Consider the following 14,159-nt stretch of genomic DNA (forward strand, 5'->3'; position numbering starts at 1 on the left):
TGAACTGATGTATACACACGCAATGGCTAGAGCAAGACTTGATTGGCTTGAGGGGGTCTATTTATCAGGGAACTCGATTAAAATACAGACTGCACATGACATCAAATTTGTAATCATTTTTCCACAGCAAGCAAGCATTTTCTGTATTGGATGCAGGTGTTTAAAGCAATAGTGTGTTTTAAGGGCCAGTGCAGCACAAATTCTGGCCTTTGGGATAATGACAAGTGTTTTGCCTGCATAAACAATATATTATTTCCCCCCCTGCCCCGAGGTCCGCATACACCTAGTTTCCCTCAAGCTCATCATCTCTGTCAGGTTAATCAATAGGCACCGTATGGCAGAGGGTCAGTAATCAGTGTCATCGTGCCTTTAAATCGTGTTGAAAATTTGCTTAAAGCCTGGGCCAATTAACATCGAGATGATGAATGGATGGGTAGATGGGAAGAGCCTGGCGCTCAGGGGCTTTGTGAGAAGGAGATGCTCAGCTGTTGAGCAGCAGACACCAGCGAATAAAATCAGCCATTCATGTGAGCTCAGTCCACCCACTCTTAATGATAATGTCAATCTAGCAAAATATATACACATTGGAGTTGTCATGAGTTCATAAATCAAAGGAGTTTGTCAAAGGCATTCAGATTAACGAGGCAGCAGCAATAACAAGTCAAATTTGCATAGAGAATTGCCCGAATCTCAGTAAATTATGATCCTGTTTTTCATTTGATTATTTGCTAATGTCTCAAGAGGGAGAATGATTATATTAGCATGCAAAATCTACTCCAGAAGTAGAAATCCGAGGTATAGCAGACCAGCACACGATGACAATTAATCAGTTTCTGCATACTAGCATAAACGCACAAGGCCCAGAAATGAACTCCTTTTTTTATTATTATTTCTCCTTGCTACTGATCCAAATGGTTCAGCTTGACAGAGACTTTATATTGCTTTAACAGTGTTCTGAATTGTGCCTGCAGGCAAGACATAGTTATGCAGCTATAACCAACCTATCCATCTGCCAACCAGATTGGAATTCTCCTATCCAAGGCTTCCATTAACCCCCACTGACAGCTCCAAACAGGATTAAGAATTTGAAAGCATAAAAAATAGTTGTGCTCTTCGCGTAGACACACGCTTTTCCCCCACCCCCACCTCCCCACGCTTGGAAAAAGGCTGCGTCTGTACTCTTTTATAATTAGTGCAGGGCAGAACAGCACCAAAGAAAGCCTCCCTCAGTTGGCAGGGGTTTGATTTCCACCACGACGAGCGAGGCGGTACTAAAGGTAGCTCTGCCCAATTGGTAGTCCCTGGGAGTGCATTTCTCTGTGTATTATATCTCATTCCCAGCAGTGTTTTGCTGGGCTGTGTACACAAAATACTGCATGTCATCTCCCGTCAAACGCTTCAGTCTAGGGATTTCGTATGCATTGTAGCATGTTGTGTTTAGTGGTGGAGGAGGCTTCATGGGGAGAGTTAAATAGTAATAATTTTGTAGTGGTCTTTAAGACAACCTGCCATGGAGTTATATTCTGTTAATTACAGGCTGAAGTTTTAAATGCAAATCAGATTTAAAAGGATCTCGTTACAGACAGTAGCCATTTTAGGAAAAATGAGCTATGGAGGGCAGAGCCCCTTTACAGGAACCTTCTGCTAGAGAGAAATTTTGAAGGTTACAAGAACTCTGAGCTTGGGTTTTGTGGCTTCTCTTCCTAACGCTTCCACTGTCATTGTGTGACCTTGGGCAAATAATAAAAAAAAAATTTTACGTGTCTGTGGAAAGGTGGGGGGGCAGTATTTATCTCACCAAGATTGATCAGTTTGTGCTTTGGAGACGTCAGCACTTCTCATCTTATCTTGCTTGTATTTGGTCAAAAGGAGAGACCCCTGCATGCAAGTGCAAACACTTTTGCCTAGTCTGGCTTTAGTCTATGAAGGAAGGCTTGACTGTGGGATTTAAAAATTTTCCCTGATGGAAGGGAGTTTGTATGGCTTTTCAGCTTCTGTATGCACTGGTTTTCTTCACTTCTTTCACCCTAACAACTTCCATCATATCAAGTACAGTTGCTGCAGATCTTTAATATTCCCAGTGAGTACACCCAACTTACCGTCTGGATAGCAAGTGCTTCTTTCCAGGTCTGTGCCCGAGACGTGCATTTCAGTAACCACGAGAGGGTGCTCAGAGCGGTTCCTCCCTTTGTCTGCCTCTCTTGCGGCCGAGAGCATCACTGAAGTCCTGCTGAAGCAAACCTTATTCTGACCTCGCATATGTTTATCCTTCCTCCCACCTTGTTCAGCAAGGAGAAATATATAGATGTACCATTTCAGTCGATTACATTATGCCCTTCCCATGGCCATCGCTAAGTGTTGCCCTATCAAGTGAAATTCACTTCCACACAGCTACAGTTAGTCCTGAAGTATGCAGGGTCTTGTACCTGCACCTGGATTGATGGATTTCCTATTCCTGAGAAATGAGCGGGAGTTATAAACATCTGTGCTTTTTCTTAAGTGTAATGCTTTCCAGTCATTCTGTCTTCACCAAGCGTAACTTACTTGCCGACAAAAGTGCATGAGCAGCGCTCCTCTTTAATAGTCTGCTATCGGAGCTGCTGTGTTGGTGCTGTAGAATGGTGAGACGCCAAGCTGTGAACCACCATATGCACTTGGCAGTCTTTGTCTGGTCTTTGTTCAGCCAACCTCTTAGCCTTGCCACCTATAAAGATAATGAATGCAAAATGGTCCTCTGCTTGCTCTTAAAATTAGATGCTCAGCTTAAAGAAAAAGTAGATAACTTCATGCTTTGCAGTAACTAGAAATTTCAAAACAAGGGCTGACAGTTCATCAGCAGCATTGATTTTCCTGCTTTTGGATGTTTTTTGAGGGAGGATCCTTAATGGCTTTGAAAGGCAAGAAGAATGTAAGATTTCACTGTCATAGAAAGGTTATTTGGAAGGGGAGATCGTTTTGGCACTTCTCATAGGGAAGGGGGTGGATGTTGAAAAAGCATCCAGAAATAGTAAACAATGCCCTCACCACCCCACGGCCCCCCCAACAAAATGCATTTCCTGGAAATGTATAGTAATTCACCTCAGATTCTTACATTTCTTGCTCTTGGTGTGTTTCTCAAAAGTGCAAAAATTAAAATCCTTACTTGAATTAACCGCTTACTAAACTGTATTTCACAAGCAGAAAAGAGCAGCTTTAATGTCTGACCTTCCTTTTTGGAGATACGTGATTCTAGCTTGTATGTTTTTACGATCACAGTCCTTTCTAAGCTGGATTTAATGTAATAACTTGGTCCTGGCTGAGACCTCATATGAAAACTTTTAAAAGCTGGCCTCTTACAGCGATTTATCAGGCCTGTTTAGGATTGATTTCCATTATAAAACCCTGGTTACAGCATCCCAGATGTCATGGTGCCTTGCGGGTTCTGTATCTTGTTTAAAAAAAAAAAACAAACCCAAATCACTAGTTGGTCTGCAAGCCTTGATTTACACAGAATCCTCCTGACCAGTTGATGACATCCCAAGTGGTTTTTTTTTTCTGTTGTGTTCCACCCCACCCCCCCCCCGCCCATATCTGCCGTTTCTCAGCAAACAGCTTCTACCTCTGCCCTACCTCCTGGCTGTACCTTTTCTTCCCCTTCACCAGACCAGCAAACCTGAGCTGCCTAGACGGTGCCTGATCACGGAGCACTGCAGTGGGTACATGAGCACACTGCTCTTCTGATGGCTTCCCGCAGCCCGCTTGCTTTCTGCTAGCCCTGCTGTGCCATGCTGGCTGTTCACAGGGTCCAGCTCCGCCGTTGCCAACAGATGCCACTTCTGTCTCCTGAGGTGTTGGGCTGGAAGCTGGCTCTGCGAGAAACTGGGCAGAGCCCTGCTCAGCAAAGTACAGGTTATTTGGGGGATGACGGGGGAGAGGTACAGAATGCAAACTTCTGCCTTAAAATACACACTCCTGAGCTTGTCTGCAAGTAACTGGAAAACCAACCTTTTCCTGGCAGAGCTCTCCCTAAGCAATTTTTCTGTATCTCTATAAAACCTGTTTAGTTGCTCACTACTGAATGCGTGGGAATGTGGCCTAGGGCTACGAATACTGTGGTGATCAAACTGATTTTAGATGTGTGTGTGGGATTCCCCCAAAGCTGGCTGTCATTGTCAATGTGGTGGCAGAACCTGTGCAAAGGAATGCTGTCCTCCAGAGTAGATGACTTTGGCAGTGCGGACAGGATTCCCACCACGTACCCAGCAGTTTTTAACCAAATGTTTGACTGTGCATGTCCTGAGGTAAACTATAGCTTGTCTTTACTCTAAAGCAAGTAATAATTGGTTTTAATCATGAGGTTAACAGGACAAAAGTCTGCTGGTGGTCTTTCTTACTTGTGCTGGAAAAGCCTCTGTATTTCTTCTTGTCCACCTACTCTTGTCTTACTGATGCTCTTTTTTTGGAGGTGGCAGCTTAACTTTTGGAGCATCAGTCTTTCTAGAAATTCTATGTGTATGTAGAGTCGGGGGCAGGAGTGCAAAACATAGCCATGATATCATACACTACCTACGCAACTATTTTTTTTTTTTTTGAAGGATATCTTGACAACCTCTTTCACCAGAATTTAGCTCTATCATCATTTCTCTATGATTTTTGGCAGCTAAGCAAACTCAGTGCAATTAATAATTGTTAGGCAGATTAAAAGCATAGGGGCACAGAGAACAGCAGTTGCACCCATTAACAACCTTTTGTTTTCAATAGGTTCCACTGTTTTAAATAGTTATTCTGGGGTGTTCAGGAGCACTGGTGTTGCCGTGCTGATCCAACCACTATTTCAGCTTTTCAAAGTGGCCCTTATTGGTAGTTTCAGAATAAATCCCAAAAGCACAAACTTCTTCAGTAGATACCTGCACAGTGGTGCATTGTTGCATTGAGGGGGAGAAATTCTTTCTCTGCCATAACAAGCTGTTTGGCTTAAAAGTACAAGTTAGCCTCCGGTATATGTATGCGTAAAATACTACCGCCTGTGTAGTACAAATACTCTGTTTCTTTTTTCCTCACAGAGTAATATTAGGGATAAGAACTGAATTAAAGCTTACTTTCTTTCACAGAACTCTTCTGAGAGAGAAGACTGTAATAATGATGAGCCCCCTAGGAAGATCATTCCCGAGAAGAATTCACTTAGACAGGTATGTGATCAGTCTCTCTAAAAATGCAATAAAACTTTCCAGCTATTTGAATCCTTAAATGCTTTTGGAAGCTGAAGTCTGACTTGTGCTCATGGAAACCCTTTCTTTTCTCCTTTGAAGTCTCAGCAAGTCACATTGTACCCAGGAAAATCAGACACATGGAGTCATCAAACTCTCCTGAAAGCTGAACCTTTCTAAGGAAATCTAGATTTCTGTATAGTGCAGTCAGCTGCGACTCTCTAGTTTTACCTTTCTCCATTTAGTGTTCATCAACACCTCTTCAGCCTTTTCTTCTGTAATTGTTCCTGTCTTGTTTGTAGTATATTTTGCCTTGCTTCAGATCATGCATTCAAGAATCTCAAAGTGTTCTAGAACAATTAAGCTTTTCATTACCCTTGAAGGTAAATTTTCTTGGAGGTGATGTCCAGGTTAATAATCTGAAAAATTACCTGATTTTGTTTCTTCTATGCTCACATAAATTACTAATGGGTAGAAAGGAGAAAGGGCAAGCTGATAAAACATAATCTTTTTGCCTTTTATATACAGTAAAGCAAATTTCTTACCAGTTCAAAAGAATCACTTTTTTAATCCCCGTGGTCAACAAAAGGGGTCTGGCTTGTGATTTCTGGGGGATTTAAGTTGGTTTTAGTGATTTCAGATCCTGTTTCACATAGCACCTTGCTCTTTCTCCCTATTGCAACCTTCAGGCAGCGGAAGCAAAAATATGTCCATGCCTCAGCTGCCCAAGTTTGTTGACTGGTGTATCAGAGTAAAACCATTAATGAAGGTGACTTAAGTGAATACCCCAGGCCACGCATTGCAACAGCTGAGGTATTGGCACGTTTCTTTCTGCATTTCTGCTACAGGAGCAGTATCAGGCAGAGGAATAGTGTGGTAATACACTGTCCCACTGCTGCTATTTCCAAGAGGAATTGTGGGTCAAAACTATGGTAAGGGAAGGAATATCTTTTTGATATAGCATGTTTGTGCTCAAAGTTGGGTTTTGGGGTGGTTGGTTTCTTTGTTTTTATCTTTTTTTTTAAACAATGTATTGTGTTAGGAGTGTTTGATTTTTGTGGGAGTAGGTGTCATTTGAAGGACTACACGTGGCTAAGACAGGTCTATCTAACAGATGTAGTCCACATAAGTCTTTTAAACAGGAGACAATATGCTAGGATAATGAGTGAGGTCCCAGATATTGCTGGGAAATATTACTTTGTAGAATTGATTAAATATGTTATACCGTACTTAAAATGTTTCTGGCATTCAGCAACAAACAAAGAGAGCTAGAGAAAGAGGGCAAAGTCACCAGGTCCCTACTGTGTATCCCCAGGACAGCCAACAAGGTACCTGGCACACAAGAAAAACTGCTTTTTTTTCATCATAAGAGTTATCTTATTGATGGCAAGCCTTCAGGTTCAACAGGAAAAGGTTCATAGTAAGAGATGTCTGCAGAAGTATTCTTAGTGTCCAGGTAAAGCTGTCTTTCAGAAAGGCCTACAGTTCATCATAACCAACGTGCCTAGATATCAAGAATACACCTAAAACCCCACTTGTACCATCCAAATATTTCATATTGGAAGTAATTCACATGAACATTGTTTATGACAAAGATGGTTAGCTATGTTTCAGGATATTGTTGAGAAGTTGTATCAGCCTCCATCTTTGTGTCCAGTCTCTACAGTGACAAATGCAGGACAAAATCCTTGGGTCTTCAGATTGCTATCTGGGGCCTTTTGTGTTGGCAACAGTGTTTGTGGATAAGTTCAAGCTGTAGTCTTAAAGCAAGTGTCGTCTTGTCTAGATCATAGGAGGTGTTTGACTGTGGTTTTTTACCCGTGGTAGAAGGAATTTTTGGTTCTTTACATTGGCATAAATGGAAGCTGTCAGAGCATTTTGGAAGCTTGGATTGTTCCACTTCTCTATTAGCGATGGACAAGAAGCAGTGGGAAGTTTTCCAACTCTAGGTGCAGAAATGAGACACATATGCAGCCATGTGCCCAGGTACTCATCAATGAGTAGTGATACTTACTGGAAAGATCTGCATCTCCAACAGGAAGGTATGCGGAGTGGCTACCCTGTCTTACATCTATTCATACTTTGTAAAACCCCAAAAATCTGACCTGCAAATGCTGTCAAAGCAGTAATACACAAAATTGCCGAATTCAGTACTAGTACCTTAGTGGAAAGATGCTAACTTGGTAATTATTGAGTGTGCAGTTTTGTATTTTCTGTCCCTCCCTTAAGACACCACTGTTAAAATTTCATTATTAGGGAACATGGACCTACATGCACAGAAGAATTGAACGTGTGTATGTGGGTAGAGGAGAAGTCTGTTTACTTAAATGGTCTTTCCAGTGAAAGTATCCACATATTTAGTACTTTTTGATTAGTTTTAGAAAATTAGTGAGGTGCATCAGACCACTTCAGGGGAAGTATGATGTCTTGACATGTTCAGCTGCTGACAACTTTAAGTAAAGTTGCATTACCTTTTCTTGCCTTGTTTGCTGTGCTGGTAAGGAGCCTTAGCCATAAATGTTTTATCAGGTGGGTTTGTGGAACAGACATACCAGAAGGTGGAGGTAATAAGAAGATGTAATGGTTACTTAAGCATCTGAAGTTGTAAGCAGGGGCTGAAGACCCCCATTGCTCAGTGCTATGGACCTCTTACTAGGAAGCATAAATTCATAGAATCATAGAGTCATTTAGATTGGAAAAGACCTTTAAGATCATTGAATCCAACCGTTAACCTAACACTGCCAAGTCCACCACTAAACCGTGTCTCTAAGCACCACATCTACACGTCTTTTAAATACCTCCAGGGATGGTGACTCCACTACTTCCCTGGGCAGCCTTTTCCAATGCTTGATAACCCTTTCAGTGAAGAAATTTTTCCTAATATCCAATCTAAACCTCCCCTGGTGCAACTTGAGGCTGTTTCCTCTTGTCCTATCACTTGTCACTTGGGAGAAGAGACTGACTCCCACCTTGCTACAACCTCCTTTCAGGTAGTTGTAGAGAGCAATAAGGTCTCCCCTCAGCCTCCTTTCCTCCAGGCTAAACAACCCCAGTTCCCTCAGCTGCTCCTCATAGAACTTGTTCTCTAGACCCTTCACCAGCTTTGTTGCTTTTCTTTGGACATGCTCCAGCACCTCAATGTCTTTCTTGTAGTGAGTTCTTCTGTTGATTAAAATGGTTCTTGGAAAAGGTTGTCTTCAGAAGTCTCAACAAGTGGAGCTGTGTCCTTGGTGTTCTGGAAGTGGGAGGCACAGCCGCTCTTGGGTGCATGAGGGGCAGCAAGGCAGAAGAGACATGGAGATTAGCACTGGGAAAGGAAACAGAAAAGGCAATGAACTTGACACTGTTAGCTGGAAGAGTGAAAAGGTCTAAGTTATGACAGATTTTGAAGTAAGGATGCAAATGTCCAGTTCTTGTTGAATGCTTGATCAGACAAAATAAAATTTTGAAGGGGTAAACTGAAAATCATAGTATGAAAACAGACTTCAGAAAAAACAATGACAAGTGGCAAAAGTTTTTGGCAACTTTATTTAAGCTAACAAACGAATTTTCACACTGCAAAGTTATAAATTAATTTTAATAGGCTGATCCAGATGGTCCATTTGGAAAATGGATAGCTTGATCTGTTGAAAATTAAACTAAATTTATCTCTCTCATACTTCAAACTGAAGTAAGCGTGAGAAGAGTGCCCATTAAGTCCAGCTCATACAGATGGACCGGCAGGTCACACATGGGACTAATCTGATTCATTTTAAAAATAAATGCATGAGTTATTGAATCAGGTTCCTGTTTCAAGCTCTGCGTGTGAGCGTGTGTGTGTGTGTGTGCCGCCCTTTCAAAGGGACTCGCAAATGCTTCAGTGCCTTTTTAACCTATGTGTTTCCATTTTAATTCAACTTCCTTGCCAAAAAACATAATTAGTTTTCAGTGCCTATCATTTAGCGTTAGACCCAAACACTAGATTGATTAGGTCAGGCATTTGTTATTTTAAGGGCTATGTCTCCATTCTTCATTTATGAAGAACATGAGCTCAATAGTCTTGGGGAGAGAGACGGCCTTTAGAAACGGGGAAGGGGAAGCTCTCTGGGGGCCCCTCCAGCCTTTTCGCTTCTGGGTGTCTTTAACAGAGCCATGAATGCAGATTTGTAAATTTATTGCAGTGCCATCTGGTTTTTTTGCAGGAACCGTATTATTGTTGGCTCGTATCTGTCTATTGTGGTGGTCACTCCCCGGGAGCTTGCCCTCATAGTCCTAAGGAAAGTGATGAATAGTGGGGGTCAACATGAATAGGTCACAGGGCAGCTGTCCGGGGCTGCCCTGAACTTGATTACCCCACTGGTTTTTAAAGACGACGGGCACAATGCAGGTTGTTTAAAACCCTTCTTCCCTTCTCTTCAGTGCAGCAATAATGAAGTGCCTTTTGCTGCTGCGGTTTGTCTGTGGGCGAAGGTGCCTTGTGGGGAAATGCTGGCAGCAGAAAGGCTGCTGCACCGTACCTCCTGCAAACCTCACATTGGACTCTGCTGTCTTTCTGTAAGCTTCCAGATGGAAGTCCGGGGGAAAAAATCCCTGTCTGTTACCCCGTTCAAACAGGCCCCTTAGCATTTTCAAGAATTTTTCCTCTTACCGTTTTGGCACAGAATATTACCTCAATTCACTCTTACAGATTTGAGATAATTTTGTAAAATTACGTGTAGCACCTAAAACACATGCTCTAGGCGCTATTTCAAAGTTAAAATAGGCACAGTCTGATCTTAAGAGTTTAAAGCTGATGCTGAAGCAAACCGTAAGAAGCAGAAAGTGGTTAAAGAAGGTAGAGCAAAGACAAAAAAGTAGCAACTGTCAACTGTTTACTTCCAGCTGGTAGCCTCATACTGCTGCTTGGGGCTCCTCTCCAGGCATATTTCTCCTCTCCGAAAGTATTTCTGCAAAGTTGAAGCCCTCTTTTTGACTGGTGAGGAAGGTTACACAGTGGGGAGAAAATGAGGGTCTATCCTTCAGCTCTCTCCCTCCTTTCCTCCCTCCCTCCCTCCCGGGAAGATGCTGCAGTTCAAATTTGCCTTCTGTTGGAGAGCTGGCCAAGGCAGGACATACCTGGTCTATAAAGTTGTCTTGGTTACCTCATCTTTTATGCTATTAATGCTTGCTAGTAAGGAGTTGCTGGTTGAAAAGCCTCCCGAAATTTCTAGAAGTACATCCTTTGGCTGACTTTTAAGATTATTCTTTCTGTTTAATTTTTTTTTTCTTTATTCTCAAACAACAAGAAAAAAAATAATTTCCATTCCTCAGTGACACTTAATGCATGTTAAAAAAACTAGCCAAGGCGGGTTGTGCCGGAGTCTAAGTTACAATGGGAATGCTGCCTTGTGGCGGAAAGGCCACTGGGCTCTTTCAGCATTAGTGCTAATAGGAATCTGTCACCCCGCCACATTGCTGCATTCCTCTGTAATTGAGTAAATTGCAAGTGTTGTCTGCTCCCCCTGCCCTTTGTGTCTATGTCCACTTACCATCCGAAGAACGTGGGCAGTGATAAATAAAGCGCTGAACAGGGCTCTCAACTCTTTGAAAGCAGCGTGTTGCCAGCCCCTTAGTTATATTTCTTTAAGTGTTTATGTTTTTCTGTATTCTTTCTCTTGTGTGGCTGGAACCCTGGGGATCCAAAGCCATGAGAGAGGCCAAGAAGCTAACAAAGTAGCTGTCCCCTTGTTAGCTTGTTCCTTTCTTCTTTAAAAAACAAGATGAAAACCATCTGGCTCAGGGCCTTACATTTTCCTCCCCCATGCACCTCTATAGATGAAGAGTTTCACCTGCAGTGAGGGTTTACATTGATTAGGGAGGGAGCAGTAATTCAAGCCTCCATCCACTTCAGTGGTACTTTGCAGTCTTTAAAGGTGCTGACCCATTGAGTTAAACTGTCAAGGGAGGATAAAAAAGGAGCTTCATCCCGGGAGGTAACAGCTGCCAGGTTTTCAACACCTTGCACACTGCTGGAAAAATGTCACAAATTGTCAATGGAAAGAAAAATCACTTGGCTGCCATCTTCCCTTAATGATGTGCCTTATAAAATGAAAGATTTAAGGGTTTAAAAATCAGCAAGTAGCTGTCAGGAAAAAAAAAAATCCTGAGGGATCCTGAACAATAGGCCCAACAAGATGTATCCCGAAAGACTGTGAATAATGCATCCAAGTTGGAATAACCGGATCTGATGGGAATGACCACGGCTATCTTTGCACAGTGGGACAAGAGGGAAGTGAAAGCAGCAGCAGCACAGAAGTCTAATATTACCATGCCTGTATTTAAAAAAAAAAAAAAAAAAAGTCTGATTCATAAGCCAGTGAACTGAGAGAAGACATACTGTATTTCTACTCTTTTGAGGACAATTTGTTTTCAAGCAGCTACCAGATGGCTAAATACCACAACATTTCCTTTTTCTTTTTTTTTCTTCTTTTCTTTAACAAGAGATCTGGTTCTCCTTGCTCTTTGTTTTTGTTCGTTTTAATGCTTTTACATTGCTGAACAACCCCGTGGTGTTTGGGCATTGTGGCATACTCTTTTTTTGTTTCCCCCCCCTGTGCATTGATGGATGAGGAAAAAAGATCTTCAGCTTTAATGTAATTTCAGATAACAGCCAGATTGGAGTAAGGCTTTTTGTTTGTATTGTCTTGAGGTTTTTTGTTTTAGGGGCCTTTTTTTTTTTTTCTGTTTGTTTTAGGTAAGTCATTTTAATTGTACTGAGTAATTAGAAGGTACACACAGCCAAGGGAGCTTTGTTATGGTAATTGCTCAAGAAAACCCACTCCCCAACTACCATTGCCATGTGTTGAGACACGTCTTCCCTCTAGTGGCAATATTAAGGACTCTGGCTTTCACAGTCGGCAAGGTGTAATTGCAATATGACAAACTGTGCTTTAGGGAAAATCCTGTAAATTATCTAGTTTTTTGTTTGGCTAGTCTTTATTTCGTCTTACGACCTTCCGTGGAGACTACCCTTCCCAAGGCTGGGCTAGGGATAACAAAAATTTCATCTTAAGAAAGTAATTGTGGTGAATCCTGGGTAATGTCTTACAGCCTGACTTAATTCTAGTCTTCTTTTTAATTACCTGTTCATAAAAACGTTTTTAAATTTGTTGAGATTACTTAATTCTTTCAGAAGAAGCACCTCATTTGAAATAAATAAATAAATTGCATTTATTTTAAATAGTCCATGTGAAAGACCTTTAAAGGGTAATTAATGCAAGTCTCCTAAGACTCTAAGTAAGATGAAAGCGATCTTTCCAAATCTGCTGGAGTGATTTGTTTATATAACTTCCCACTTCTGCTGAATTCTTCTGAGTCTAATAACTTTTTTTCTAACTGTTTGGCAATTTGTGCTTAGCTACAAAAGCCCTTGTTCAAAAAGAACAGTTTAATAATCTTTTCCCTGAAAATGACTTGAAGGGAGGGTATGGGTTTTGTCTTTTTGCTGTGTTTTTATTAGTGTTATCTTTCTCTGATAAATCATGTAATTATTAACTATTGGGGGGGGAAATCTTATTGAACTCCTGGGTTGCAGCTTCTATTAGAAAGTGGAGTTTTGTTCAGGGACTGGGGATTCTCAGAATAAATGGCCAAAGAAATGGATTTCAGTTGGCAGAAAAGCTGCACGCGTACATATACATACACACACACACACGCACAGAGTTCTGCCTGGGGTTCGAGGCTTCAGGCCTTCTGTTTGTCCAGAGCTATGCGGACAAGAGTAGAAATGTTTATGTGTTTGTGTCAAAGAGCAGGATCATACTTTCTTTAAAAAGAAAAATGTAACCAAAGACACTTACGGAATGAGATCAGATACAGCTCTATCTTTAGTGAACCATAGTCTAGTGTCTCTGTGGCATTTTAAGTGTTTGGCTGAGAGTGAATACAGCTTTGTGGTTCCCCTGCTTCTGACATGATTTGGTGCTCCCATATATTTGTAGGGGTTTTTTTTTTTCATTAGAGCTTGTTTTGCTATGGGGCTGCTTAACACTCTTCTCAAACGGCTTTTGCAAGGTTAAAGGAATGCAGCTTGGTAACAAGTTTGTGTCATTTTAAATATATACCTCCCAGTAAATAAGGAGGAGCCTTGCAATCAATCCCTTTTAGTGTGTTATATGTTTCACCTGACAACTAAACCCTCTATTGATTAACCATTACTTTGTTAGATAATCTCGTGTCATTGAAGCCACTGTAAAAATTAAACTCTTTAAAATGTTTTACCCTAGCAGCAGTGTGAAAATTGAAAACTTGTTCAGAATTACAGCCAGCTTCCACAAAGAGGGTAGTTTTCAACAAACTGGTTTATGTTTGCATGCTTTATATGCAATATAAAAACATATTAAAGCACTCCAACGCAAAGCTATCTGCCTGTGGTGTTGAACCAGGCTACCATTTCACACTGCTTTTCCTTGGTGAAGACACCTCTTATCTTGATGAAAGGTGAGGAGAAACTTGGAACAGTTTTGGTGCAAATTAGATGAGATTCGCAAAAGGGTTGAGCTTTAAAGGTGAGCTTGAGAAATTTGCTTTTCTGAGGCTTGGTTCTGGTTTTGATTTTTTTGGTTTTCTTCCAGGTTAGTCAGTGTTCCCACAGGCATCGGAACAAATGAAAGGAGGTACTCTGATGTTGCAGTATAGCATGAGACACCATCAAATGTTTCACCTAAAATGTAGGGCTCTGCATTATTACCTGATGACAGGACATTAATTCTGCTTTCAGTTAGGTCTATTCACTAGTAACTGTTAGTGTACAAACACAAATATGACAGTATCAGATGAAATCAAATCTCCATGTCCAGCAGTAATCTTGTGTCTCACAGTAGCCAGTAACTGCTGCCTACAGAGAAACATTATAAGGCAACCATATAGTACTACCTTCACAATATATTCTCCCAGCTTCTTACGACTTGACTTCATGAGCCAAACGCAGCTTCTTTGCAGCATTATCAACACCTT

At 41.4% G+C, this 14,159-nt stretch overlaps 1 protein-coding gene across 11 annotated transcripts in view; it reads left to right on the plus strand.

Moving 5' to 3' along the window:
- The window catches only part of BTRC (beta-transducin repeat containing E3 ubiquitin protein ligase), a 123,922-nt gene that overhangs the window by 44,203 nt on the left and 65,560 nt on the right, over nt 1-14,159 (plus strand). For 8 of the 11 annotated variants that reach the window (XR_005933504.1, XM_041127131.1, XM_041127133.1 and 5 more), the window contains one exon: nt 5,091-5,168. The exons of the other annotated variants lie outside the window; for them this stretch is intronic. Coding sequence is in view for 7 of the 8 variants with exons in the window: in XM_041127131.1 (XP_040983065.1) it covers nt 5,091-5,168 (78 nt within the window). In the remaining variant the exon portion in view is untranslated. The remainder of the gene's footprint in view (nt 1-5,090; nt 5,169-14,159) is intronic. 11 annotated transcript variants of the gene reach the window in all.

Source organism: Aquila chrysaetos, chromosome 11 (assembly GCF_900496995.4).
Source record: "Aquila chrysaetos chrysaetos chromosome 11, bAquChr1.4, whole genome shotgun sequence".
Classification (NCBI taxonomy): domain Eukaryota; kingdom Metazoa; phylum Chordata; class Aves; order Accipitriformes; family Accipitridae; genus Aquila; species Aquila chrysaetos.